We start from the raw sequence: 23,534 nt of genomic DNA on the forward strand, positions 1-23,534 counted from the left end.
TCCTGGGGGGATTAGTGGTCCTAGTATGTAAACACCCCAGAGCAGAAAATCAGTCCCTGCCTTATACAGTGTGGATAACTAAAAGTCCTCATAAATGGTGACTTCCTGCAGCGTTTCGATAGACCCAAGCTGTAAGTACAGGACCAGCAAATCCCTAAAGGGCTATTTATGTTAGTATAGCTCAAAATCGGAGGAGGAACAGGGTAAAAAAGTTAAGGATAAAGCACTTTTATTGCAATTGAAACATTGAGTATACATTGAAACATTATAGGGGTAACCTTCATGTAATGTATAATCTACTCTCCCTCTAGGGTTTTCTTCTAGGGTATTTGAACTTTAAACTAGAACATTAAGTGCCCCTGGGGTCCAGGATTTTGCCTATGAAGAGAAGGGCCCCTGTGTCTGTGTCCCTCAGTACAAAGATGAAAGGTTGGTTAAGGTGATAGTCCAGGGGGAAGGTGAGGTGGGCAGGCTGGAGCGCTGGGCTGGGGGTGGGGGCTGCCCCATCCTCATTCCACTCGAAGCCAGCTCTATGTTCCACTTGAGTCAGTTTGATGGGTTTGCCTGTGATCTTGCTAAAGTCTGGTGAATCAAACAAGGATTGCAGCTCTGCAGAGATCGAGAGAGATTTCCATTAAAACCCTGCCTTGTCCAACACCCAAGGAAGAATACAACCCGAATTCTTAAATCCTAATTCAAGGAGGTAAGCAAGCTTTGAGGTACATCGGGCTCCCAACTGGTTAAGGGTTAAGCGGCTTTCCCAGAAGCACACAGCAAGAGAGGTTAAGATTAGAAACCAGGTCAACAGACCAGTTCTTGAGAGACAGTGTTCTGAGTTCCTACTATAGGATGTACGCTCGCTCGCTCATGGGGCTAAGGAATGAGTCTGATGAGGAGGAAGCACAGCCTTCCCCTCCAGCACTATGTATTAGAATTAGAGAATCATCCATGGTCTCCCTGCAAAGTCCTGGAGGCCTGGGGTTCTGCTTAGCAAGGTGGAAAGCTCACACACCCAACCCCAGCACCTCAAGAAGAAGGGGCTTGCAGACTTACTCATCTCCTGCAGGGACTTAGTGACTTCGCCTTCATAACTCAGCTTCAGCTTGGGGATGGTCAGCACTGCTTGGACGGTCTTCAGTTCTCGGTCAATGTCATGAATGAACTCAGAGGTGAGGCTCTCTTCTATCAGAGTCAAATTCTGGGTCGCTTTCAGAGGCAGGAGGAAGATGACACTCGTGCTTCCGGTCAAGGGCAGCTGGGCAATCTGAAACAACGGGGAGGAAGCCACATGGGTTAGTCCTTTGGAGCCCAGGAGCCTAGGGACGGACACACACACACACACACGGCCGCCTTCTCCTCGCGGGGCCCTGGCCCTGCTTTCCCCAGCCCCTAATCTATTTAACAATTGTCCCTCTAAGCTATCACTTTCTGGCAGCGAGACCTCTACTGAGGTTCCCTCAGAAACTTGACTGTTGTCTTTTCTTACCATGGCCTAATACCAACTGAAGTGATCTGCTAAAAGAATTTTCTCCTGTGGTTCTAAGGAGCTAGAATTGAATCCCAGGTCTGTGTTTCCTCCCAATGTTTGTCTGCCAGCAGTTATGTACAGAGCCCCGGACTCGAAATAGGGGTGTTGGGCACCGCAACACAGAAACAGCATGGAAATGGATCCTTTGAGCAGAGGTTCTTTAACCAAGGCCCATGGGACAAACGGTGTCAGGGGCCCCAGTGGCTCCTGAAATTATGTACAGAAATGCATGCATGTGTCTACATGGCATTTCTTTCAAGGGTTTCAGGTGCTTTGTCAGATTCCCAAAGAAAAAGTTTGAGAACTACTGACTTAGAATTAAAAGAAGTCAGGTATATGAGAAAGGCTTAGAATGTCAGCAGTTTGGCTTTGAATTCCAGAAATGAAAGTTCTCCCCCAACGCTACCCTCACCCCTCAAAAAGAGAGAGAGAAAGAAAGAAGGAAAGAAAAGACAACAAAAACACAACATTTTGAGGGCCCATGTCACATTACCTGATTAATTCTTACAACAAACCCGGAGAGGATAAGTTGTGATACCTACCCACCTTTAAGACAAAAGGCTCAGAGAAGGTGTTAACTTGCTGAAAGTCACACAGCAGGTAAAATTTAGACAGCTGACAGATCTCAAAGGTCATTCTATTTACACACCATCTGTCTGTCTTCATCTCTTCCCCCCACCCACCCACCAGTCACCCCTTTCCTACAGACCTTGCAGTTGAGATCAGAATCCAAGCCATAGCGTAAAACAGCCTTGGGGTCTGACATCATGGGGACTCTCACAGTCCTCTCCTCATCCAAGTGGAAATCCTGGAGGGAAGTCTTTTTGGAGTCAAACTTTGTTACCCACTGCCCTGAAATGAAACAAATGGAGTGCCCTGAGCCCCAGGAGACGGGAAAGGCATTGGGACCAGGCTGCAGCCAAAGCATAGTGTTGAAAATTGCCTGGCTACAGGAATCTTTTGTCAGAGGCCCTGACACATCAGGGAATAAGTAAACTCAGAAGGAAATACGTTGCTTTTATTGGTTTGGCTGTCTGGATTATACAAATTCCATGATGTCTGGGACAGAGTAAACTCCTATAGTGGTGTGTCTGGGAGACAGAATCAGAGGAGGGCAGAGCCGGAAGGGAACCTGACATATCTCATCACCCCTCTCATCGCTGGCAAAGCCTGGAGAGGTGAAGTGACCCGCCACTGCTCACACAGCAAGGTGATGACCCAGCTCACTGAGTGTAACGGAGCCTTTTAACATGCTGCTCTGTAACTGCTTCTTTCACTTCCTAGAGATCAGTGGGGCCTTCTCTAGGGGTTTAGGGGCCCATTCTCACTACTGCCTGATGGGTGGTTATAAAGCCTTTTCAAGGGAGGTTGCCCCAAATCCCACCCAAGACTTATCTGAACGGGACTGGCTTCCCACTGGGCCCCTGGAATAGTCTTGAGCACATCACCACAACCTAGAAGAATGTTGTTAGAGGACTAGCAGCGGTGTATTGAGTACCTGCCACGTCCTGAGCACAGTGCTGGGCTTGAGGTGAAGGTGGGAGACAACGTAGACAGAGTGCTCTGAAGTACGGGTATCGTCCCCTCGTTATAGGTGAGCACATAGGCCCAGCAAGCCTCTGAAACTGTGCAGGGCGCTACAGCCAGCAAAGGCAGAGCAGGGCTTTGACCCCGGTCTGACTCCAGCCCACCCCAAACAGGCACAAGAGTGGTAGTGCTATCTTCTCTCTGCTGGTCTCTCCACAAGCCTCTTATCAAACGTTTGACACAAGTAGATAGCCCTCAGGCAAGTGCATTTCTCAGGTCCTCCTCTGGCTTTGGCTCTGGGTTCTTGTTGAATTAGGTCTTTGACATCCCCTCTTTTCCCCCTGACACCCACCATCCACCCTTGGTCAAAAGAGAAGTGGAGGAACCCTCACCCTTGAAGTAAGCCACCCCAAGAAGGAGAATGCTGATTTCACTGGGCATTTCCCTTGTGGACCTAGCAATTTTTCCTTTCATCTGGGCCTGTACCCAGTTGTTAACCTCCTGAAGGTCCAAGCGAGAGTTGCCGGTCAGGACTCGGGGCCTGGTCCCATATGACTTTTCCAGTGGTGCGACAAAGCTGGATTTGATCCGCAGCTCTGGGAAGAGAGAGAGCAGGGTTCCTGTACTCTGCGAGCTGAACCAGCATCCCCTCCCTCTTTGAGCGCGTGCCAGACCTAGGTTTTGGTTTACCACTCAGCAGGCCCTGACTTCCTGCTTGGCGTCTTCCAGTGACTCGCCAGGACTTTGTGCCAGCTTCCCTCGGGACACTGGACAGGGAACTACAGATTTTGCTCATCGCTGTTTCTCTTCATGTTCTTGCCCTCCCCCGACCATCCCACTGTCTCCCTCAGCCCACTTCCTCTTTCTGATCCTCTTTGGGCTCACAGGGCCCCTTCCTGCCCACCAGTGCCCGGACAGATATGATTTACTGTTTAGAAAGGAATGCCCCCCGGGTGGAGCAGGTGACGGGGCGAGCACACTCACTCCTTTCAAAGATGATCCGGGAAGCGCTCTTGAGGTTCTTCTGGGGGGCAGTGACGGAGGCAAGGAGTTCCTTGTAGGTGCTGTGAATGTCTGGATTGGTGATCAGGTCATAGTAGAGAGCCCGGTAAATGCTGGATTCTGTCCGCTGTTCAGCTCCTGCCAGAGAGGCAAAGATTTAGGCCTCGATAACTGTCCAACAGGGCCCGAATCAGGCCAACTCCCAAGACAGGACAGGGACACTCTAAAAGACTACGGGTAGTCTTTTTGTCTCCTGATACTGGAGGTGTTGTATGTGGGCAAGGAATTGGAAGACAACAGAAGAAACAGAGATTTTCCTAAGGTAGGCTAAGGGCATCAGACCCGGAGAGATACAGGGTGGGAGAGAGGGCGACCAGTCCCTGTGCTTCTCCCATCACAGCACTTACCAAACTGTTCTGTCGGTACCTGTTTTATCACTTGACCCCGTGAACTTAACTGGGACCCAAGTGAGGGCAGAAACCATGCCTGCCTGTGTGCGGTTATATCCCCGGAAACTAGCCGAATGGCTGGCACATAGTGGAAGCTCGTTTGAGGAATGAATGCGTGTCAAAGTCACCTTGTCAATAAGTGGCCCCAAGGCCATACACCTGCGTCAGCTGTGCTCATCACCCGCCTGGGGAGCCAGGGAATTGTGTGTGCATAGCGCTCGGGTTCCCACTCGCACACGGAGATCCCGCTGGGGCCCATCTCAGTGCTTCTTCGCCCCTCCCTGAGGTGAAATGTCTCTAGGGCTTCGAGAGCCATAGATATGCAGAGGCCAGATGGCAGCTCTAGGATTCTGGGGCTTTCTGTATCAGAGAACTCACCCAGAGAGAGGGCAGAGAGGGCCGTGGCCACGCTGAGCGGAGAGAGGAGCACATTGGCAGTGGGGCTCCTGCTGGACCTCACGCGGTACAGGTCATAGCCGAAGTTGGAAACAGCCGCTGCCAGCTTGTTCACAGGGACCTTGAAGAAGGGATCCTCCTCTTCCACTGACACTCCCGTGGGGGCCGGGGAGCCCTGGATTGGGTACAAGGACCAGCGGAGGTGAGTGGTGGACAACTGGTCTCCTCAGGGCTTTGAGTGGGATTGTTCTGGCCTCTTGCCTGAGTCTGGTATGTTTAGCCTAATGTGGCAATGAGTTTGTGCTCCCTGATCATGCAGGAGCTCTCTGCTGGGGAGAGGCCGTCCAGAAGAGAGATTAGCTGACCAGGTTTGTTGGTTTGTCTATTTATGTTAAGGAGGGGGCAGCTACCTTGGTGTTATTAGCACCTTGCTCTAACCAGCTAAGCTAACCGGCCACCCCCTAGCTCATCAGGTTTAAACACTAGTGACCCGTGAGCCTCAGGCCTGTGGCACACACACACAAAGAGGAGCCCCCTCCACTCCCAAGAAATGCTGTTCTCAGGCCAGACCAGGCTCCCCATCTGCTCACTGCTCCCAGCTCTCTAGCTGGACACTCCTATGAACTTCCCTGTATTTCGTGGTCCTGATCAGATGTCACCTCTGCCACCACAGTCGTTCCCTGATCACTCCAATCTGAAGGCACCTTTTTTCACTTGTGTATTCACCACCTCCCATGTGCTGGGCTCTGTGCTAGTTCCTTTCATTTGAGTTACTTCATTTTATTTTATTTATTAGTTTCAGGTGTACAAAGCAACAAAGTGATTAGACATTTATATACCTCACTAAGTGATCACCCCAATAAGTCTATTACGCATCTGACACTGTACATAGTTATTATAATATTATTGACTATATTCCCTATGCTGTACTTTATATCCCCATGACTATTTTTTTATTACAGTTGACATTCAATATTATTTTATATTAGTTTCAGGTGTACAGTGTAGTGGGTAGACATTTATATAATTTAGGAGGTGATTCCCCCGATAAGTCTAGTACCCACCTGGCACTATACATAGTTTTTACCATATTATTGACTATATTCTCCATACTGTATTTCACATCCCCATGACTGTTTTGTAACTACCAATTTGTCCTTCCTAGTCTCTTCACCTTTCTAGCTTCCTTCATTTTATACTTGTTGATATGTTTGATACCCCAAAAAACTAATCTCTCTAAAAACTGAGTTCCTTGAAGGCAGAACTGAGGCTTTTATATTTCCACCCATCCCCAGCACCTATAAAGTAGGTGTTCAGTAGGTGAAATATAAATGACGGAAATAAATTACAGTGCCCTGTAAACATGCGTATTTTTAATCTTATTTTATAAATAAGAAAACAGGACTGAGGTAAAAATGACTTTTCTAAGGTTACAAAGCTAGCGAAAAGGTAGAGCCAGAATTCAAACTCAGAACTCAACAACAAAGTCCACGGCTCCAGCCCATAAGCCCTGGCTGCTCTGGCCCCTCGTGTGACAGTCAACCCCCATGGTCACATAGATTAGGCTTTCATCATTTGCCTTTGCAACCCAGCTGTGCTTCGTCTGCACAGGAAAGAGATCTTCCATGCTTTTACATCAGAACAAATGTCTAAGAACACCACCCGCTCAGTGAGACCCACAGTCACGCGAGGTAATGAGGAAAGGTCTTCACTGAAGGGACAGCCCTGGTTTGTGAGAGTGCTTTTCCGGATCTTATTTTCGTCCCCACTGAGTTCTCTGAAAGGAAGGGCAAGACGTTTTTTTCTGTTTTGCTGATGGAGAAATCCCGATCCTGTCTAGACACAAAGACCAGAGCCTGGCCTGGAACCTGGGTACCCGCTGAGGAGGAGAGGAGCTGGACTTGCTCATGTCCCCACACCTCCACCTCACCCCACTCCCCACTGACCTCCTCCAGGCTGCCAGCATTGTTCTGGCAGCTGCCGTGCCCGAGGAGGGCTCCAGTCCAGAGGAGTAGCATGAGGACCTGCATCCCGGGGCCTGCAAGAAAGCGAAAGGTGGCAGACTGCGTCCCTCACCCAGCACCCTGCACCACCTGGGCCACCCTAGGCAGGGAGCAGGGCCTTGGCAGGACTGGGCACCTTCCCTCCAGGCTCCACAGGCTGGAAGTGGCCCCTCTGCTTGATGACCCCTCTCTCTCAGCAACTCCCCACCCCTCCACCTGCTTCATGGCCCACAGTCCTATGGTGACCTTGTGCTGTCACCCCATAGTCTATGACAGGAGACCCACCTTCAAACCTAAAACTCTGGGGCAGTGGGCTCCTCTGTGTAGGTATACTCTAGCACAAATGCACACGAAGGCTTTTCGCTGGAGGCACCTGACCAGCTCATTACATAGGATTTGGGGCAATGTCTAGTAACAGAATGGGGGCAGAACCTTGGTCCCATAGGTAGGATCACGGAACACAGAGAATGGAGGCATCTAGTCCAGCCCCAGCTACCCCCAAGAAGTTCTCAAACTCTCCTTAAATTCCTCTGACCTGGAAGCTGTGGCTTCATAAGGGACTCATTCCCTTCTCAGACAGTTCTGTGTCAAGAGCTCTTACTCTCATGGTTAGGGGTGCTGGGTCTAGGGTTAGACAGCCTGGGCTCAAATCTCACTTCTGTGTCTTAATAGCTCTGTAAATCATAATGTTTTCTCTTGTACAATGGAAATCATTGTGATGAGGATTAAATTAGATAATGCCTTAATAGCACGCACGAGTGCCAGACACAGGTGAGCTTTCCAGTAGTCCCTGAGCCAAAATGTATCCCTCCAACTGGAATCCCAGTGCCCCCTTCTCACCTGGGGAGCCAGGTCTTCTTCCCCCTACCAGCTTGAAAATAGCTCTTATACCCCCAGAGCCTTCTTCAGGTGAAACAACCCCACTTCTCAGTAAGACCATCCAAACCCCTTCACTACCCCAGCCATGGTCTCTTCTGACCCAGCTCTCATCTGGCCCCTGGACCACAAGGGAAAAGGGAAATCTGGGTGCAGGGCTCTGTGTTCTCCGCCATCCCTTACCCTCCTGCCTTCACTGCGTCTATGAGCTCACCCCTGGAGTCAGGATGTGGGGGCAAAAGGGGATTAGGCAGCTGGGAGCATTCATAGATAAGATCATCCAAGAGTCCTTCAGTGAGAAAGGGGGACAAACTATCAGCAACCAGGACCTTTGGCTGATCCATGTTCTCCTTCCATTCACACTGCCAAGTGACGAATTTAGAACACACCCACATGCGCGCAGACGCGGGCATGCACACCAAGGGGCTCAAGCTCTTTCATTATCCTTTTATAGACCAATAAACAACCCCCAGCTCAACACACACCACACACATACTTTTCTGTCTTCTCAGAACAAATAGGAAAGTGGGGTGCAGTGTGTGATTTTGGGCCTCTTTGTAAAATGAAGCCTGATAATCCATTGGACAAGATTGTAGAACGTGATAGGCAACAAAAGAAAAGACTGCCTCCTGAGCTTGCTCAGCTTATGGCTGGACTGCCAGTGGGAACCTGCCCGCTTTCCTTCTAAACCCTCATCTTGAGCTCGTGTCTCAGAGTGAGCTCCATGGAGCCCTGTGTTCTTAGCCAGCTGCTCTTCCACATGGCTGCCCCTGCCTCTCAGGGAGAAATCTTCCTTTGAGACAACAAAAAAAAACTTTCCCCAGTGCAAGATAGAGACCTTAACACCATCCAGGCTTACAGCTGCTCTCTCCACTCGGCCAGCCCCACCCAGCGCTGGCAGGAGCCTTCTTTGCCTGAGCCTCAGAGGACTGGTTTATAGGAGATTGAACATTCAGTGAGATGCATCCAAGGTTAGAGGAAAGTTGTCAGCTCAAGTCGCTCTGGCCAGGGCTGAGAGTTGAGGTAGGAGCAAGGAGGTGGGGGTCATCCTGGCATAGTCTTTAAGCAAACTAAGTTCCCAATTCTAATGTTCTCAAAGGTGGGATCTTCTCAGTGGGAGTCCCTACAGAGTCTGAGCCCAAGCCCCAGCTCATGTGGTCACCGTCACCACACGAGTGAGCTGAAGACTGAAGATGAGGTGAGGGACCCTAGTGGGGAAAGTCACGTAGCACCACAGCTGGCCCAGAGCCAGTGTCTGGGACACACAGTATGAATGGCACCTCTGAATCCTCCACCTCAAGCCCTAGGGATGAGAGAAGTGGAGAGACTATTGAAAGCCCCCTCCAAGGGTAGTGAGGGGCACATAGTAAGGGTCTGCATGGGAGGCCCCCACTGAGCATAACTCAATGCCCTGTGTAAGGTGATTATTCCATGGGCTGGGGCAGGCAGCCATTGCCTGACCAGGGGCACAGGGACAGCGATGCCATCCTGTCCAAAGGGCAGTATCCCAGCCAGACTCCTGTCCTGTCAGGTGGGGGAGGGCATGGGGAGGAGGTAGATATCCTCTCTATTGGGCCAAGGTCAGGCCTTACTTTCTGCCACACTGCCCAAATCAAGAGACACAGGAACTGTGATTTTTGTGATCTTGCCTTCAAGCTGGGAGGATAAATTTAAGCCAATACATGTGTTTCAGATTAAACCCAGTTGTGAGACAAACACCATCCCTCCTCCTCCTCCCAGAACCACACAGCCTTCAAGCCACATGGCAGTGGACCTCATGGGCACTGCAAGGAAGGGCACCGCCCTCTCGCCTGGCTCTGGGAGGGAGATTCCAAGGGTTCCCCTCCAGGCCTACCCCACCCATGGTGACACCACTAGGCCCCCAGGCAATGTTCCTTCTGAAGTCTTGGAACTCGATTGAGTTGGGCCAGGGTGCCTATGAGTCTCACCTCCCCAAACCCCCAAAGGACTACCCCAGGAACAGAACTCCCTGGCCCCTTCCTCTCCGACCCTCAGCCTGAGGGCTAAACTCCTGGTGGATGGGCATGGGCCAGACAGTGATGGAGTTTCTGGGAAGCTTGCAGCTTTTCTTTGGCTCTGACCTGTTCCTTGCTGTGACTTGCCCCAGGGAGCAGAAAGGGTGTGGGCAGCCATTCTCTCCAGTTCTGGCAGCTGAGCCCCCCAGCCCCAAACCCCGACTGGGCTAAATAGCGGTTATTGCAAGAGACCAAAACCCCATTGACTTCACAGCTTTTACCGGCCACTAATTTGGCCAATGAACAAAGGTCGGCACTAGACAGAAGAACCCAGCTGTCCATCCCATCCCTCAAGCAGGGCTCAACAGACCAGCTGCTTGGTGGTGTTGGGAAGTTACCTTTGAAATCAGCACCAGTTGACTTTGAAAAAGCAACAGGGAGCTGAGCCCAAGCCAAGGCTGGGCTGCAGGAGGGGCTGCCTCCCCAGCTGCCCTAGTGGAAGCACAGCTCCCTGACAGCCTCTTACCCTTTGGGCTGCAGAGCTCCTTTGAGGTGCTGCTTAGACCTGACCCAGCAGCCGAGCTCTCTGCTTCTTCCCCACCTTTGCCCCCTCCATTGTTTCCCACCCACTTCACTCAAGTCTTTCCAACCTCTCCTCGTGGTACAGTGGGGTTTGGAGATAATTGGGTCCTGACCTTCTGAGCCCCAACTCCCCGTGCCCTCTCTCATCCACTCTCCCTGGTACCCAAGCTGCAGGGGCTACTGTTTCCCCACCTCCTGCCTTGCACCCCTCTTTTCTACTCCCTTGAGTACCCTGCCTCTCCCAGTCCCCCCAACACCGGGAGAACCGTGTGCCTTCCCCTGACACACAGACCAAACAGGGAGCTGCTTTACCTGTGGGTGCCCTGCAGCTCCGCGCCCAGCCTAGGTCTGCACACTGAGGGGGCTCCTGCAAGCACAAGAGCTTTTTCTGCTGCCTCCCAATCCAGCGTCCAGTAGGCTTCAGATTACAGCTACTCCTTTCTTAAAGCGACCTGCACTCAATTCAGATTCTGTGATTGCATCATTGTCTGGTGTTAACTTTAACCCACTGTTGCCCTTCCGCCACGCACCCCCCAAAACACACATTCGCACATCCCACTCCTCCACCAGAGCGTCCTTCAGGCCCTGGTCTTCCTCACTGCCTGTGGTCCCACCCCCAGAGGGCACCCTGGCCAGCCTGGGTGGGATATGGGACAGAGGAAGAGTCTTGCAGGAAGAGGCCCAGGCAAGCTGGTGGAGTGGAAAAAACACTGGGATTCTGGGCTTTTCCTGGTCCTTGGCTCTGGCACTTACTGGGGTTTGGGGTAAGACAACTGTCACGGCTCCTCCCTTTCTCTGAAAAATAAAGGGGTGAAACTGGGATGCCTGTGTGCTTTTTTAGCCCTGAAATTCTGTGATTTCTGAAGATCAGAAAGGGCAGTGGGGAAATCATCTGGCCAGAGGAAGAACTGAGATGTATTATAACCACTAGTCCTGAGAGGAGCCCAGTGTGTGATTGGCACCTACTAGGCACGATCGAGGCCACCTGGAGAGGAGAACACCTAGGCCCTGAGCACCTTGGGATGTTTAGGAGCTTGCGGTACAATTGTGAAACTGAAATAGTGACATGGGAAGTATTGATAATTAGAAAAAGTAATGAAACGTCTTCTAGGCAGGTATGAATCCTGGCCAGAGGAGGAAAGGAAAGCACTCTGGGGTATTTAACCTGAGAAAGAGAAAATTTAGGGGAACCTCACCTCCTGTGAGGCTCCAGGAAGCAGAGCAAGAGCCCCTGGGTAGAACTTTCCAGTGGGTAAAGTTCAACTTTATATAAGGAAAAGTGTGTCAAAAGTCAGAGTTCAGTCCTTTCAACAAAAAGCTGAGCACCTCAACACAAGATACTAGCTAGGTCCACGGAGAAGGATGAATAAGACTCAGTGTCCACCCTCCAGAAACTTACTGGCTAATAACACAGGCTGACATGAGAACAGATCGTTTCAATAGAATGCAACACATTCTGTGATAGCAGTCTCCAGAGCCGGGCTGGCCAATACAATAGCCACCAGCCGAGTGTGACCACAGAGCACTTAAAACATGCTAGTCTGAGCTGTGATCTGCTCTGAGGGTAAAATACATACCAGGCTTTGATACTTAGTATGAAAAAGTAAGGTAAACTATCTCAGTAATTTTACACTGATTACATGTATTGGGTTAAATAAAATATATTATTAAAATTAATTTCGGAGGCGGCCGGATGACTCAGTTGGTTAGAGCATGAGCTCTCAACAAGGTTGCTGGTTCAATTCCCACATGGGATGGTGGGCTATGCCCCCTGCAGTAAGATTGAAAAAAGAGACTGAACTTGGAGCTGAGCTGTGCCCTCCACAACTAGATTGAAGGACAATGACTTGGAGCTGATGGGCCCTGGAGAAACACACTATTCCCCAATATTCCCCAATTAAAATACAAACAAAAACACACGTGTTTTAGAAAAAGTTTAGATGGATTCCTTTGTGATCTCTTGGTAGGAGCGATTTTCTTAAAGACAATACACCAAAAAAAGCACAAATTATAAAAGACTGATAAACTTGGCACTACAATGAAAAACATGTTATCATGAAAAGACACCATAAAACAAAACGAAAAGATAAGCCTCACACGGGGAGAAAATATCTGTAACACAGATAACTGACAAAAACGATTACTAACTGTAATATAGAAAAGAACTACAAATCAATAAGAAAAAAAAAATTCAACAGAAAATCAGGCCCAGGTAATTCGCAGACGAATCCTAAACGGCCAATAAACTTACGAAAAGATGTTTTATCCTCACCAGGAAGCAGGGGAATGCAAATTGAAGCCATAATTGATGAATGTATTTCAACTCATCAGGTGGGCAAAATTTCAACATGTTACAATACCAAGTGTTGGAGAGAATGTGGACAACCAGGATCTCTTATGCCTGTCCGGTGAGAATGTAAATTGATACAACCATGTTGAAGAACAATCTGGCAACAAATGGCAAAGTTGTATCTATCTGTACCTGGCAAGAGTTACTATGAGTAAACCCAAGCCCACCACTCAGCAATCTCACTCCTAAGCACTGAAAAGACTCCACATATGTGCACAAAGTAGTATGTACAAGAATAGTCTAGAAGCACTGTGTGTAGGGTGGGGGGAAATGGGAGCTCCCTGCATGTCCATCAACAGGAGACTAGATAAAGGGTGGAAATGTCTACAACCCTGAAAAACACTGAAGGGATGCCACTTAGATCAACACAGTTATTTCACAATGGGGAGTGATACAAGTTGCAGGAGAATACAATCAGGATGATACATTTATGTAAGGCTGAAAAACAAAATGATACTATGTCCCACGTAGGGATAAAAACTCAAGTGGTGAAAGTAAAAGAAACGAAGGAAAACAATAAAAACCAAATTCAGAATGATGATTATAGGGGAAGGGTTGGGGAAGGGAATGCAGGGCTGTCACTATCCTGAGAATGATTTTTAAGCAAAACAGTGGCGTTATGCAATTCATTATACCTTTTTGCATGTCCTAATTATTTTATTTTATTTTATTATTTTTTTAATTAAATTTATTGGGGTGTACTAATTATTTTATAATCACTTATAAAGGAAGAAGATTTCTTTCCTCTGATTACCGTGAAAGGAGTGTGTCCGCTCCTGCCAAAGGAGAGGGCGTCCACTGGGCTCTTCAAGGACTTCGCTCCTTCAGGTAGCCCCTCTCCTGAAGGACCATCCCCCAGACTTCAAACATCCTATATCAGTCTCTTCTTTAAAAACACTTACTTTGTCCCACATCCCCAAAAACTACTGCCTAGTCCTCTGTTCTCCCTCACAGCCATGCAGGAAAGAGCGCTTTAGTCTTATGTCTGCACTCTCTTAGCTTCATTCCCTCCCCAACCTCAGACTTGCTTCGGTGCCCACTTTGAAACTACTGTCCCCAAGTTCACGGTGACCTCTGTGTTGACCACCAAATGGACATCTCTGTCCTTGGCAGCCAGCAGCAGAGCAGACTGTTCCTCTTTCTTGAAACCTTGACTCTCCACAGCTTTCTGTTGTTCTCCCACCTCTGCCACATCCTTCCCTCCCCCTTTGCTGGCTTGATCCTGGGACCCTTTTCCTTCTCCATCTACATCTCCTCTTAGGTGATTTCCTCCAGTTCCATAACTTTAAAAGCATCTGTATGCTCCCAAATATACACCGCCAGCCCCGATCAAGATATCCAATTGCCTATTTGACATATCCACATGGATGTCTAGTAGGCAGGAACAACATACAACTCATCATGCAAACACGTCTAAGAGCAAAAGCAGGTGCTATTAATCACGCTGGAACCGCAGACATAACTCTAACTGTCCCAGGCACACTGGACATATGGTCACCCTCTATTTGTGTTACATTTCAATCATTTCAAAATGGAAATCTCCAATCAATCCTGAACTCTGTCCCTCACTCTGATTCCCATCTCAGTAAAACCTGTTTTCTCAAGACAAAACTCCAGGAATTTGAAAAATGAACCCCATCATCCTCAAGCCTTTCGTTTCCCTCATTTCCCATACAGACTCTGTCCACAGAGTCTATTAGGTTGCTGCAAAAGTCATTGCGGTTTTTGCAATTATTTTTAACCTTTTAAACTGCAATTACTTTTGCACCAACCTAATATAACGTCTGCCTGCAAAAATATTTCTGACCACATCCATTTGCACAGCCGGCGCCCTGGGCCAAGCCACCTCTGTCTCTTGGGGAACTAAAGGGGGGACTGACCTTCCCCCCTTTAATCCCCCCTATAGTCTGTTGTCCACACAGCAGCCAAGTGAGTCTTCTAGAGTTTCAATCAGACTATGGCACTCCCCGACTGAAAGCTTCCCACAATGAATGACTCCTTGCCATCCACAATACCACAGATGAACCTTGCAAACATGAGGTTGAACAAAAGAAGCAAGACACAAGAGAGCTCAGACTGTGTGATTCCTTTATATAAAGTTCAAAACCAGGAAAAACAAGTCTGTTATTACAAGTCAGGAGCGTGAGTACGGTTTCTTGATCTGGGTTGCAACAGGGGTATTTGGTTCATGAAAAAAATCATTAAGCTTATGTACAATTACGACTTGTGTACTTTGCATACATTTCAACACAAAATATTAACTTGTGGATTGTCTGTACCACTGTACCAGCAGATTTAGACTCTGGGGGTAGGGAGCTTGTCTGCTTGTTCCTTGCTGCTTCCACAGAGCTGGGTGGGCTGCTGGCCACGTGGGAGGTGCTAGATAAGGATGCATTAAGGCCGCCAGACAAGCAGGGAGGAGAACCTGGGCAGATCCTTGGAGTGATAACTAAATAGACCCAAACCATGACTAGAGCCGGAATGGGGAGGAGGAGAGAGCTGAGAAAGACAGGAGGTAAAGTTAAGGTGTTGGGCTTGCTGATTTAACTTTCCAATTCCTTCTTACCTCTCCTAAGATGCAAACCACAGTCTTTACAGTGACCCCGTAATCTGTCCCCACTTCCTCTCTGACCCTTTCCTACTCCTCCTCCCTCATTCCCTCCACGCCAGCCCTCTGGATCTCCTGCTCATCCTGAACCTTCCAACTGGACTCCCTCCTCAGGAACTCCGTGCAGGACGCTTTTCCCCAGGTTTCCTTGGTGCCTGCCCTCACCTCCTTCGTATCTCTGCTCCAAGGTCACCTTCTCAGGGAGACCGTCCCTGCTTTATTTCTCATCATAGCTCTTATCACCCTCTGCCGTACCATATATTTCACTTGTTTATTTATTACCTATCTCTCCACACTGCTAGTTTGTGAGAAGCAAGACTCCATCCCGGGTACTTGCTTTTAATCACTGTATTTCAGGGCTGCAGGTGTTTGCTGCCGCAGAGACACCCTGCACTCACAGACAAGGGCCCACCCATGTGGACACCCATACTGTCCCCAGCTCTGTGCCCCCCACTGCTTTCCCCAAATCCTCGGGTGCTGACAGCCTCCAGCTGGAGCTGGCCCCCCCGGCTGGCGGGCGCCAGCTCCTAGCAGAGGGGCCAGCATGTAATTAGAAACTCTTCAAGCTCCCTAATTGCCAGTTCTTCTCCCAAACCCAGAGGCTGGTGCTATTCTGGGCCGCCCTTGTTGCCAGCTGCCTGAGGCTTATAGATAGGAACAGGCTGAGAGCAGAGCCAGGCTGACGTGGAGGTGGTCCTGGAAAGGCCAGAGGGGACTGCACGGTGGAGAAGGGCTGGTGAGTGGCCAGAGACCCAACGTGGCACAGAGAGGGCTGCCGTTCCTTGGGGCCCAGCCTGGTTCTCCGTGCAGTCTGCTCTGGGGCCTCCTCCCCACTTTCCTCCAGCACCCTTATTCCCTCCCATGCCCAGAACACTGACATCAAAGCAGCCCATTCATTCTTTATTCAGGAGGCATAAAAATCACTACAAAAACGTTACAAAAGAACCTTCAGGAATTAATGCCACTCCTCTCAGCCCCTGATACCCCTGGCAGAGGAGGAACAGGCGAGAGGAAGAAAAGGGAGTCCTGGCAGTGTCCATATCTCTAAGGACCAGCGGGGAGATGGAAGTGACGGGGCTTGGGGGTGGGCTGGAGGCTGGTGGACCTTGGACAGGTGATGGCAGAGCCCCACCTCTGCCACACGACCTCCACCCACAGAGCAGGACAAGGCTGCCCCACAGCGTCTAACCCTGGGGACAGTGCTCTGCCCTAGGGCCATCCCCCCAACCGGGGTATCCAATCCTTCCTGTCCCCCCTCTCTGGGGACAAACGTGGAGGTACCCCAGCAGACTTAAGGAATAACCCACCTCCCTTCCTGACAAAAATAGGTGCACAGCTGCCCCTCTTCCCCTCCCCAGCCGGAAGGCAGACGCCCCAAGAGGAGACAGAGAGAATGGCTCCTCTCCTCTCCCAGACTACCCACCCAGCCCCCAGCCCTAATCCACACAGCTGTTTAGAGTCACAGGCGTCGAGGCAGGGACGGGGATGCTGGAGCCCACAGATCCTCACTTGGGGCTGCTAAACTGGGGGTAATCCTCCTCCGAGGGGGGTGCCAGTTTCAAGTCAGGGCCAAAGGGCTTGTCTCCGTGGGGGAAGGCTTTCAGGTTCTGGAAGGAGTCCCTGCTGTCGGGGGCGTCCTGCTGCTCCTTGTACTCCCGCTGTGCTCCAGGGTTGGGGTTCCTCACACTGCCCACAAAGAGGGGCAGGCTTGTGGTGTCCTCAAGGATGAAGAACAGGAAGGGACGGTTCACGCTGAAGGAGGAGAGGGACATTCGGGACATGGCCAAGCTGGTTGCTGCGGCCGCCTCCACGCCGGCCTCACTGAGCTCCAGAGTGGACTTATGCTGTACGCTGGATACCACCAAGTTCTGGTCAGAGATCCCACGTAGGTCTGGGGCCTGAAACAGCTCCTGCAGACCTGCCCAGGGCAGCAGATGGCTGGTCAGAGCTGCCTTCCGCCCCACAGGCTGCCTGGACCTGCTTGGCAGGGTGTCTGGCATCCTGGCCAGCGAACACCTCGAACCCACAGATCCCTGGTTAACTTCTATTTAACCTTCAAGTTATCAGCTTAAGAGTCACTTCCTCCAGGAAGCCTTCCCTGATCCTCTGCTCCAAAGTTCAGGCAGGTGCCTTTTTAATGTTACCCCGGGTGAACTGGAGAAAAGCCCTCTTGTCTTCTCACTTATGCTGAATTATAAGCACCTGATTCCTAATCTGCCCACTCCACTAGACGGAGCTCTCTGTACACAGTGGGCTCCCAGTGCCTAGTACAGTGCCGCTTGCAGGAGAGCCAGCGAGGCTCAGGTGCCACCCCAGGCTCTCTACCTGGCACTCTTTGCAATGCTGTCTTGAGCAGAGCAGGTTCTCATTCCCTGGGACCACCCAGCCCACCCCAGGACAGAGGGTCCAGGGGCTCATATCAAACCCTCTCACCTTCCTGAGCCTCAGAAGAGGCCAGGACACAAGACTAGCTTTGTCTCAGACCTATTGCCAGCTTGAGGCTCCCTCCTCACCCACCACGCCCAGCCTGTCCTAGGGGGCTGTCCCATGCCCAGTCTCCTTACCCAACTGGCTGAGGGTGGCCACCAGGTCCAGCTGATATTTCAGACTCAGCTTAGGCAGCTGGACCCTGGTGGGCCTCTCCCGCAGCAAGGGCTGGTGCAGGATGTCCCAGCTCAGGTTGGCCAGCACCTGGGACACATTCCACCCAAAGTAGGTGGGCACAATGACCACAAAGCTCATGTTCTTCTTAAAGGGGAAATGAGCCACCTACAGACAAGGGAAGGAGACGACATGAGGACCAAGCACCCGCACTGAGCTGGGGTCTGGGCCAGCCTGCACTTCGGAGACTGATGGAGCCGGGGTCCAGTCTGTCCTTCTCCGGTGTGAGCTCCACCTCCCTGAGCCTCCAATTCCTCACCTGGGAAGTGCAGTAGCGCGACCTGCCCACATTGCAGGCGGACAGGTGACCAAATGAGGTAACACTTTTGAAGCTTCCGGCAGAATGTCTGCATATAAGCTGCCCTCGATAAACGGTGTTCTTCTCTCTTCATCTGCTACCAGCTAGCCCTGTGACTTGGCGTGAAGAATCCCCTGCGAGCCCCCCTCAGTTTCTCCATGTGTGCAATGGACTTGGGTTGTTGGTCTTCAAACTGCCCTAAGTTCTGCAGAGCAGCCGCTGCAAAGGGTGGTACTCTCTCAACCCCTGTCATCTTCAACAGTGACATTGCCCAGCTGTGTGTATTTACTGTGATTTGGGAATAAGATGTCATGTGAGTGGGGTTTGTGCAGCTAAAGAAGTGTGCAAACCACTGGGCTCAATGTTTCTTGCAGCGCTGACGCCTCGGGCTCTAGGCAGAGCGCCCAGGTCGCAGGACCCCTGCAGGTGGGAGGAGGAGTGCCAGCATCTGGCTGCCTGGGCCTGCCTGCAGAGTGCCCTAGGAGAGGAAGGGCAAGGAGGAGAAGGAATGGAGACAAAAGGGGGAAGGAAGAAAGGGAAGGAGCAGCGGCAAGAAAGTTGGTGGGAAGGTAAACCAGGCCATCCTCCTTTCAGGGTGAGCTACAGAGAAGCTGGGATGCTGCTGGAAGGAGCTGCCCCACCCACAGTCTCCCTCAGGAGGGCTGCAGAAGTGACTGTGGCCTGTATCGTGGTGGCCTTGTGAAACTACCCAATACTGTCACCTCAGCCACAGCTGACTGGCCCAGGGATCAGTGCCCAAGCCAGGAGACCATATTTCGGCTAGAAGCAAGAGAGGCCACAACTGAAATAGCAGTTGGCACAGCACTGTATCCAATCAGAATGTCCTGTCAGGATGCTGACAAATCCATCCCAATCAGATCCTCCTCCCTTCTAAGAAACACGGTGAGAGCTCAGGTCACATCTCCCTGAGGGGCTTTGGGGTGTTGAAGCCCTGAGTGGCTCCATGGCTGCTGGGGTGGCCCCTGTGATGCCCCACAATCCATGGGTCCTTGTAATAAACCCCCATAACCGGAGATCACTTGGGTCTCAACTCAGTGCCCCCTCCTCAAAGAATGCTCCCTGACCATTTTATCTAAAATACCTCTCCAGTCACTAACAGATCACCTTTTTAAATGTTTTCCTTCATAGTACTCATCACTATCTGAAATTGTCCTGTCCATTTGTGTGTGCTCATATACAGTGAGTCTTCCTTCCTGAGAACAGGGACCTGGGCTCCCCTTGTGTTCCACCAAATGCCCAGTGCCTAGAACAGTATCTGACAAATGCCCAATATTGTTTGTTGAATGAATGAACCTCAAAGAGCCTGGAACCTCAGTCCCCTTGGGTGGGCATAGCAGACCTTTCAGAACCATGTGCCCCAGGGACATGACTGCCAAGAAGGCAGAGGCAGACCTGCCCACCCCATGCCTGCTCCTCAGCCCCGCTACTCCCTTCCCCACCTCCCAGCACTCAGGCCCAGCCTGGGCAATCAAGGGTGACCTGTATCTCAGACTGCTCCAGCGAGAACCAGCGCAGAGGGTACGAGCGGGCTTGCATCATGTCCACTGGCACCGTGAACTGCTCATCCAGGTGGAAAGTTTGTGTCCGGGTGAGGCTCGGGTCAAACTTGCTTCTCCAGAAACCTGCAGCCAGCAGAGGGCAGGGGCCACATAGACTGGGGCCAGAGTGGGTTCTACATCACCAGCCTCTTCCTCATCCTACCCAGTTGATCTGAGGTCTCTTTTCTGTAGCATTTCTGAAATCTGGGCTTGCATTCTCCCATGCCCTGCCATGCTCCCAGCAACCTCCCCCAGGGTTTTTTCAGAGTTGGTTTCCTCCTAGGGTACTCTCTCCACAGCAGCCCCATCCAGTTCCTGGGCCTCCTCCCTGCCACACCATAACCTGTCCCCTGTCCTCTCCCAAGTCACAACCAGAGAGCTCCCTGCCTCCTGGCCCAGTCCTGAGGAGGAAGAAGGACCCCCAGAACAAAGCCTGCACAGCCAGCTCAGCCTACATACAGGGCAGGGGTAGGAGCTACCAGCTTGGGGGAACCTGAGACGAGGAGGCGCGCACCCTGGAAGTGGATGGCATTGAGGAGAAGCAGCACTGTGTCATCTGACAGCTCTGAGAGGAAATCCTCAATCTTCCCCTCCGTGGCCTCCTTCACCCATTGGTTGATATTTGCCAGGTCATCCCCCTTCCTTCCCATCAGGTTCATGGGCTTTGCACCAAAGAGCTGTTCTGATTGTTTCAGGAAGTCCTCTTTGATGGGAAATCCTACACAGAAGCGAACACAAATTGTTCTCAGGGCTCAGGCTCCACAGCTAGCAATGATTCCACCTGGCTACCTGAGGCCAAGCCCAGCTCCCTCACCCCATTCACCCCAGGGCACTACCTGTGGAGCTCCCTGCCACCAGCACCTACCTTTCTGCAGGTACATTCTGGCAGCCAATCGGAATGCCCCAGGGTCCAGGTCTTGGCAGAGGTGGCTCAGCAGGTGGGGGAGGCAGGGCCCCGAGTCTGCATGCAGCGCCTGCTGCAACCTCTGCAGCGTTTGGTTCTGGGCACCTGGAGGGGACCACATGAGCTGTGGTCCAGGCTGAGATTCTTTCCCACCCCTACTGCCCACCCAGTCCCTCTTGAGTACCCATGGTGAGCATGCCCGTGCAACCCCACACCGCCCTCCCATGTCCACTGAACTGGTCTGAGTGACAGGCTCCCAAGTTCTACTTTCATCTCTGCTGCTGACAGTCTCGGTGACCTCACGAAAATGATCATCTCTTTCTGGACCTCAGTTTCCCACAATGAGACCCTCCAGTCCAATGGAGACACTGTAGCTAACAAACTCTTGCGTAAAAGTCACCAGAAACAGATCCCCAGGCCTAATCCCTGAGAATTTGATTCACAGAGACTGGAGGTGGGCCTGCATTTTTACCAAACGTCCAAGTGACCCCGGTGGAGGAATAACTCCGGAGTAGTAAGTTCCTACTGGCCTCCCAGCTTTGCTGGTCTGGACAGGTGCTGCCACAGTACCTAGTGCCAGGTGAGACAGTGCAAGGGCCACACTCAGAGGCGACAGGATGAGATTGGGGCTGGTAGACCTTTGGGCCACCAGGGAGAAGAGATCTGTGGTGAAGGCCATCAGGGCCTGGGCCAGCCTGCGGGTCTGCTCCGGAGTTGGGGCCTTGCTGCAGTCTCCTGTGGCCTTCTGCAGGGCGCTTTGGCCACCAGACTCCTGCAGGGATATATCAGGGGTCAGTGGGGTTCAGGGGTCAGGTCCAGGTTCTGTGCTGAATATCTCCTTCATAGCCTGGTGGCTGGGGGCAGCGGGGCCTTTGTCCCAGTCCTGATACAAGACACATAGGCAATGGCATTCTGGGGACTGGATCCCTTCCTCTGGTCCCTCTCACCCTCTCCCTTCAGGCCTTAGCCTCAGGACCACGCCCCCCAGTTCTCTCCAACCTGCTGATTGGACCGCCTCCCTCGGGCCCCGCCCACTCGTCCCCAGCCCCACCTGGTTGTACCTGGTTGCCCAACTTGAGGAAGCTAAGTAGGGACAGCTTCTGCTGGGTCTGCCCACTCGTCATCTGAAGAAAGGAGAAAACAGATGGAGAGAGACCCTTCCCATAGGACCCCCACCCTGCAGAAGCCACAGGTGAAGCCCCTCAGGGCCTTCCTCTCCATCATGTCCCCTCACTCCCTATTACCTCCTGGCCCCAGCGTTCCATGGCACTGGCTGGAGAGAACTGTTGAGAAAGGGATGAGGAGAGGAGGGGAAACCCCCTCAGAGCCAAACCCTCCCACCCTTCAGCCCTCCTCTTCTTCCCATCAGACTTCTAGCCTCTCCCATGCCCACCTCCCCTCCCCACCCAGACCCAGACCAGTGCCCAGGCTCACCACCAAGTAGGGGCCTTGCAGGCAGGACAAGCTGAGTACCAGGAGCCCCCGGAGCAGCGCCATGTTCCTGAGAGGGACAGCAAGCCTCAGCGCCCACCTCGTCCCTCCCTACACACTATCACCAATTATCTGACTGGCCACCTGAGGCCAAGCCACCACACCCACCGTGGAATTCCACCCACATGATCCCTGGCTGTCAGTCTTGAGCCATCACTGCTGAGGGGACAACGCCAGTTGCAACACACCCGCCCAAACACATTAGCTGTGGCTCTCAGTTCTGAAGGGTGGGATTTTCTCTCCTCGATTGTTTTTCCCCTCTTTGTGTTTTCTGGTTTTTCACATTTCATGCACTGAAAATGTTTTGGTTCACAGGGGGAAAATATTATCAAAACAAAAAAAAGTCCTCATTCTTCAAGGCCTGGCATTGTGAGTCAGACCTGGGTTTGAATCCAGATTCCGACTCTTGCCAGAGGAACTTGGACATCTCCCTTAACCCCTCCGGGCTTCTTCTTATCTTGTAAAATGGTGGCACAAGTCCCGACCTCCTCCCACGGGCATTGTGAGGACCAAAATAAGATAGTCTTTGTGAGCCCCAGTACAATGCCTGGCACTCAGTCATGACTGTTGTCAGCCTAGCCCAAGGCCCCGCTTCTGAGAATCCTGCCCTTTCCTGGGGCTCCATCCCCAAAACTCATATCCAACCTGCTTTCCATCTGGCCCACCTTTTCTGACTGGTCTGGCCCGTCTATGCCAACAAGGGTAGACGGGTCTGTGAGGCCCTGAGGTGTCAGCAGGGGTAGTGGGGTGGCCCAAGAGCCACCTTGTTGACCTAACAGCAGAACTTAATGAATGACTTTGGCCAGAGCCACCTTTGGACTTATGGGAAACACTCTGCCCTAGGCTGGCTCTGGGAAGCCAAGCTGGCAGGAGGGGATGGGCAGGTCTTGGTCTAGCCTCAGGCAGGTCTCACATCATCCAGCCCCCATCTCGGGGCCAGTCTTTTTGGAGGATCCTTTTATCACCCCTGGCTGCACCCTCATCATACACAAGGGACTTTTGCCAGGGCCCTGATCCCCAACCTGGGCTTTTAAATCTTCCTGTCAAGAAAATCCCTCCAGTTTTTCAAGTCCTAGAGAGACTCTTCCTGGACCACCCACCTTGGTCCCACATCACCCCAGGAGACTGAGAAATAATAGGCCCTCAGCCCAGACCCCCTTAGCCAGGTGGGCAGCTCCTACCTCCTCTCCTGCTCAAGAAGCAGGCTGAGCCACCCCTCCCTTCCTACCTCTGCCGGCTCCTCTCGGCTGAACACAATGTCCCTCTGGCCCCACTTGGGTGCTCCCCAAGCTCTGCCCGGGCTCCAGGCAGCCCAGCTGAGCCC

At 51.7% G+C, this 23,534-nt stretch overlaps 2 protein-coding genes across 4 annotated transcripts; both read right to left on the bottom strand.

Moving 5' to 3' along the window:
* Nucleotides 1-207: 207 nt before the first annotated feature.
* Nucleotides 208-10,936, bottom strand: SERPINF1 (serpin family F member 1). Its single transcript, XM_081027828.1, has 8 exons — nucleotides 10,652-10,936; nucleotides 6,849-6,940; nucleotides 4,885-5,077; nucleotides 4,040-4,195; nucleotides 3,448-3,651; nucleotides 2,238-2,380; nucleotides 1,054-1,264; nucleotides 208-609 (listed from the first exon to the last, which is right to left on the bottom strand). Exons 2-8 carry the CDS (start codon nucleotides 6,930-6,932, stop codon nucleotides 350-352), a joined length of 1,251 nt encoding a protein of 416 aa, XP_080883954.1. The 5' UTR covers nucleotides 6,933-6,940; nucleotides 10,652-10,936; the 3' UTR covers nucleotides 208-349.
* A 3,831-nt stretch (nucleotides 10,937-14,767) lies between these two features.
* SERPINF2 (serpin family F member 2) lies at nucleotides 14,768-23,502 on the bottom strand. 3 transcript variants are annotated; one of them, XR_013991918.1, is made up of 11 exons: nucleotides 23,439-23,502; nucleotides 22,154-22,220; nucleotides 21,964-22,002; nucleotides 21,781-21,843; nucleotides 21,290-21,491; nucleotides 20,681-20,824; nucleotides 20,330-20,533; nucleotides 19,757-19,899; nucleotides 17,862-18,066; nucleotides 16,745-17,215; nucleotides 16,178-16,386 (listed from the first exon to the last, which is right to left on the bottom strand). XR_013991918.1 is itself a non-coding variant. In XM_081028626.1 (10 exons), the coding sequence occupies exons 2-10, from the start codon at nucleotides 22,214-22,216 to the stop codon at nucleotides 16,803-16,805; spliced, it is 1,476 nt and encodes a 491-aa protein (XP_080884752.1). In that variant the 5' UTR covers nucleotides 22,217-22,220; nucleotides 23,439-23,502; the 3' UTR covers nucleotides 14,768-16,802. The 3 variants fall into 3 exon arrangements, 1 of the variants encoding a protein (XP_080884752.1); XR_013991919.1 differs by lacking the exon at nucleotides 23,439-23,502 and adding an exon at nucleotides 23,392-23,436; XM_081028626.1 differs by having other exon boundaries at nucleotides 14,768-17,215.
* Between the last annotated feature and the right edge of the window lie 32 nt (nucleotides 23,503-23,534).

Source organism: Rhinolophus hipposideros (assembly GCF_964194185.1).
Source record: "Rhinolophus hipposideros genome assembly, chromosome: 20".
Taxonomy (NCBI): domain Eukaryota; kingdom Metazoa; phylum Chordata; class Mammalia; order Chiroptera; family Rhinolophidae; genus Rhinolophus; species Rhinolophus hipposideros.

Excerpts from the sequence above, each read along its gene's own strand:
- SERPINF1 (XM_081027828.1), bottom strand. The coding sequence starts at position 6,932 with ATGCAGGTCCTCATGCTACTCCTCTGGACTGGAGCCCTCCTCGGGCAC. Across the intron at positions 2,381-3,447 it reads TGGGGTGGCTTACTTCAAGG|GGCAGTGGGTAACAAAGTTT; the intron begins GTGAGGGTTCCT and ends GTTTCATTTCAG. Across the intron at positions 1,265-2,237 it reads ATTCTGATCTCAACTGCAAG|ATTGCCCAGCTGCCCTTGAC; the intron begins GTCTGTAGGAAA and ends CCGTTGTTTCAG.
- SERPINF2 (XM_081028626.1), bottom strand. The coding sequence starts at position 22,216 with ATGGCGCTGCTCCGGGGGCTCCTGGTACTCAGCTTGTCCTGCCTGCAA. Across the intron at positions 21,844-21,963 it reads TGGAACGCTGGGGCCAGGAG|ATGACGAGTGGGCAGACCCA; the intron begins GTAATAGGGAGT and ends TCCTTTCTTCAG. Across the intron at positions 18,067-19,756 it reads TGGAGCAGTCTGAGATACAG|GTGGCTCATTTCCCCTTTAA; the intron begins GTCACCCTTGAT and ends CCTTGTCTGTAG.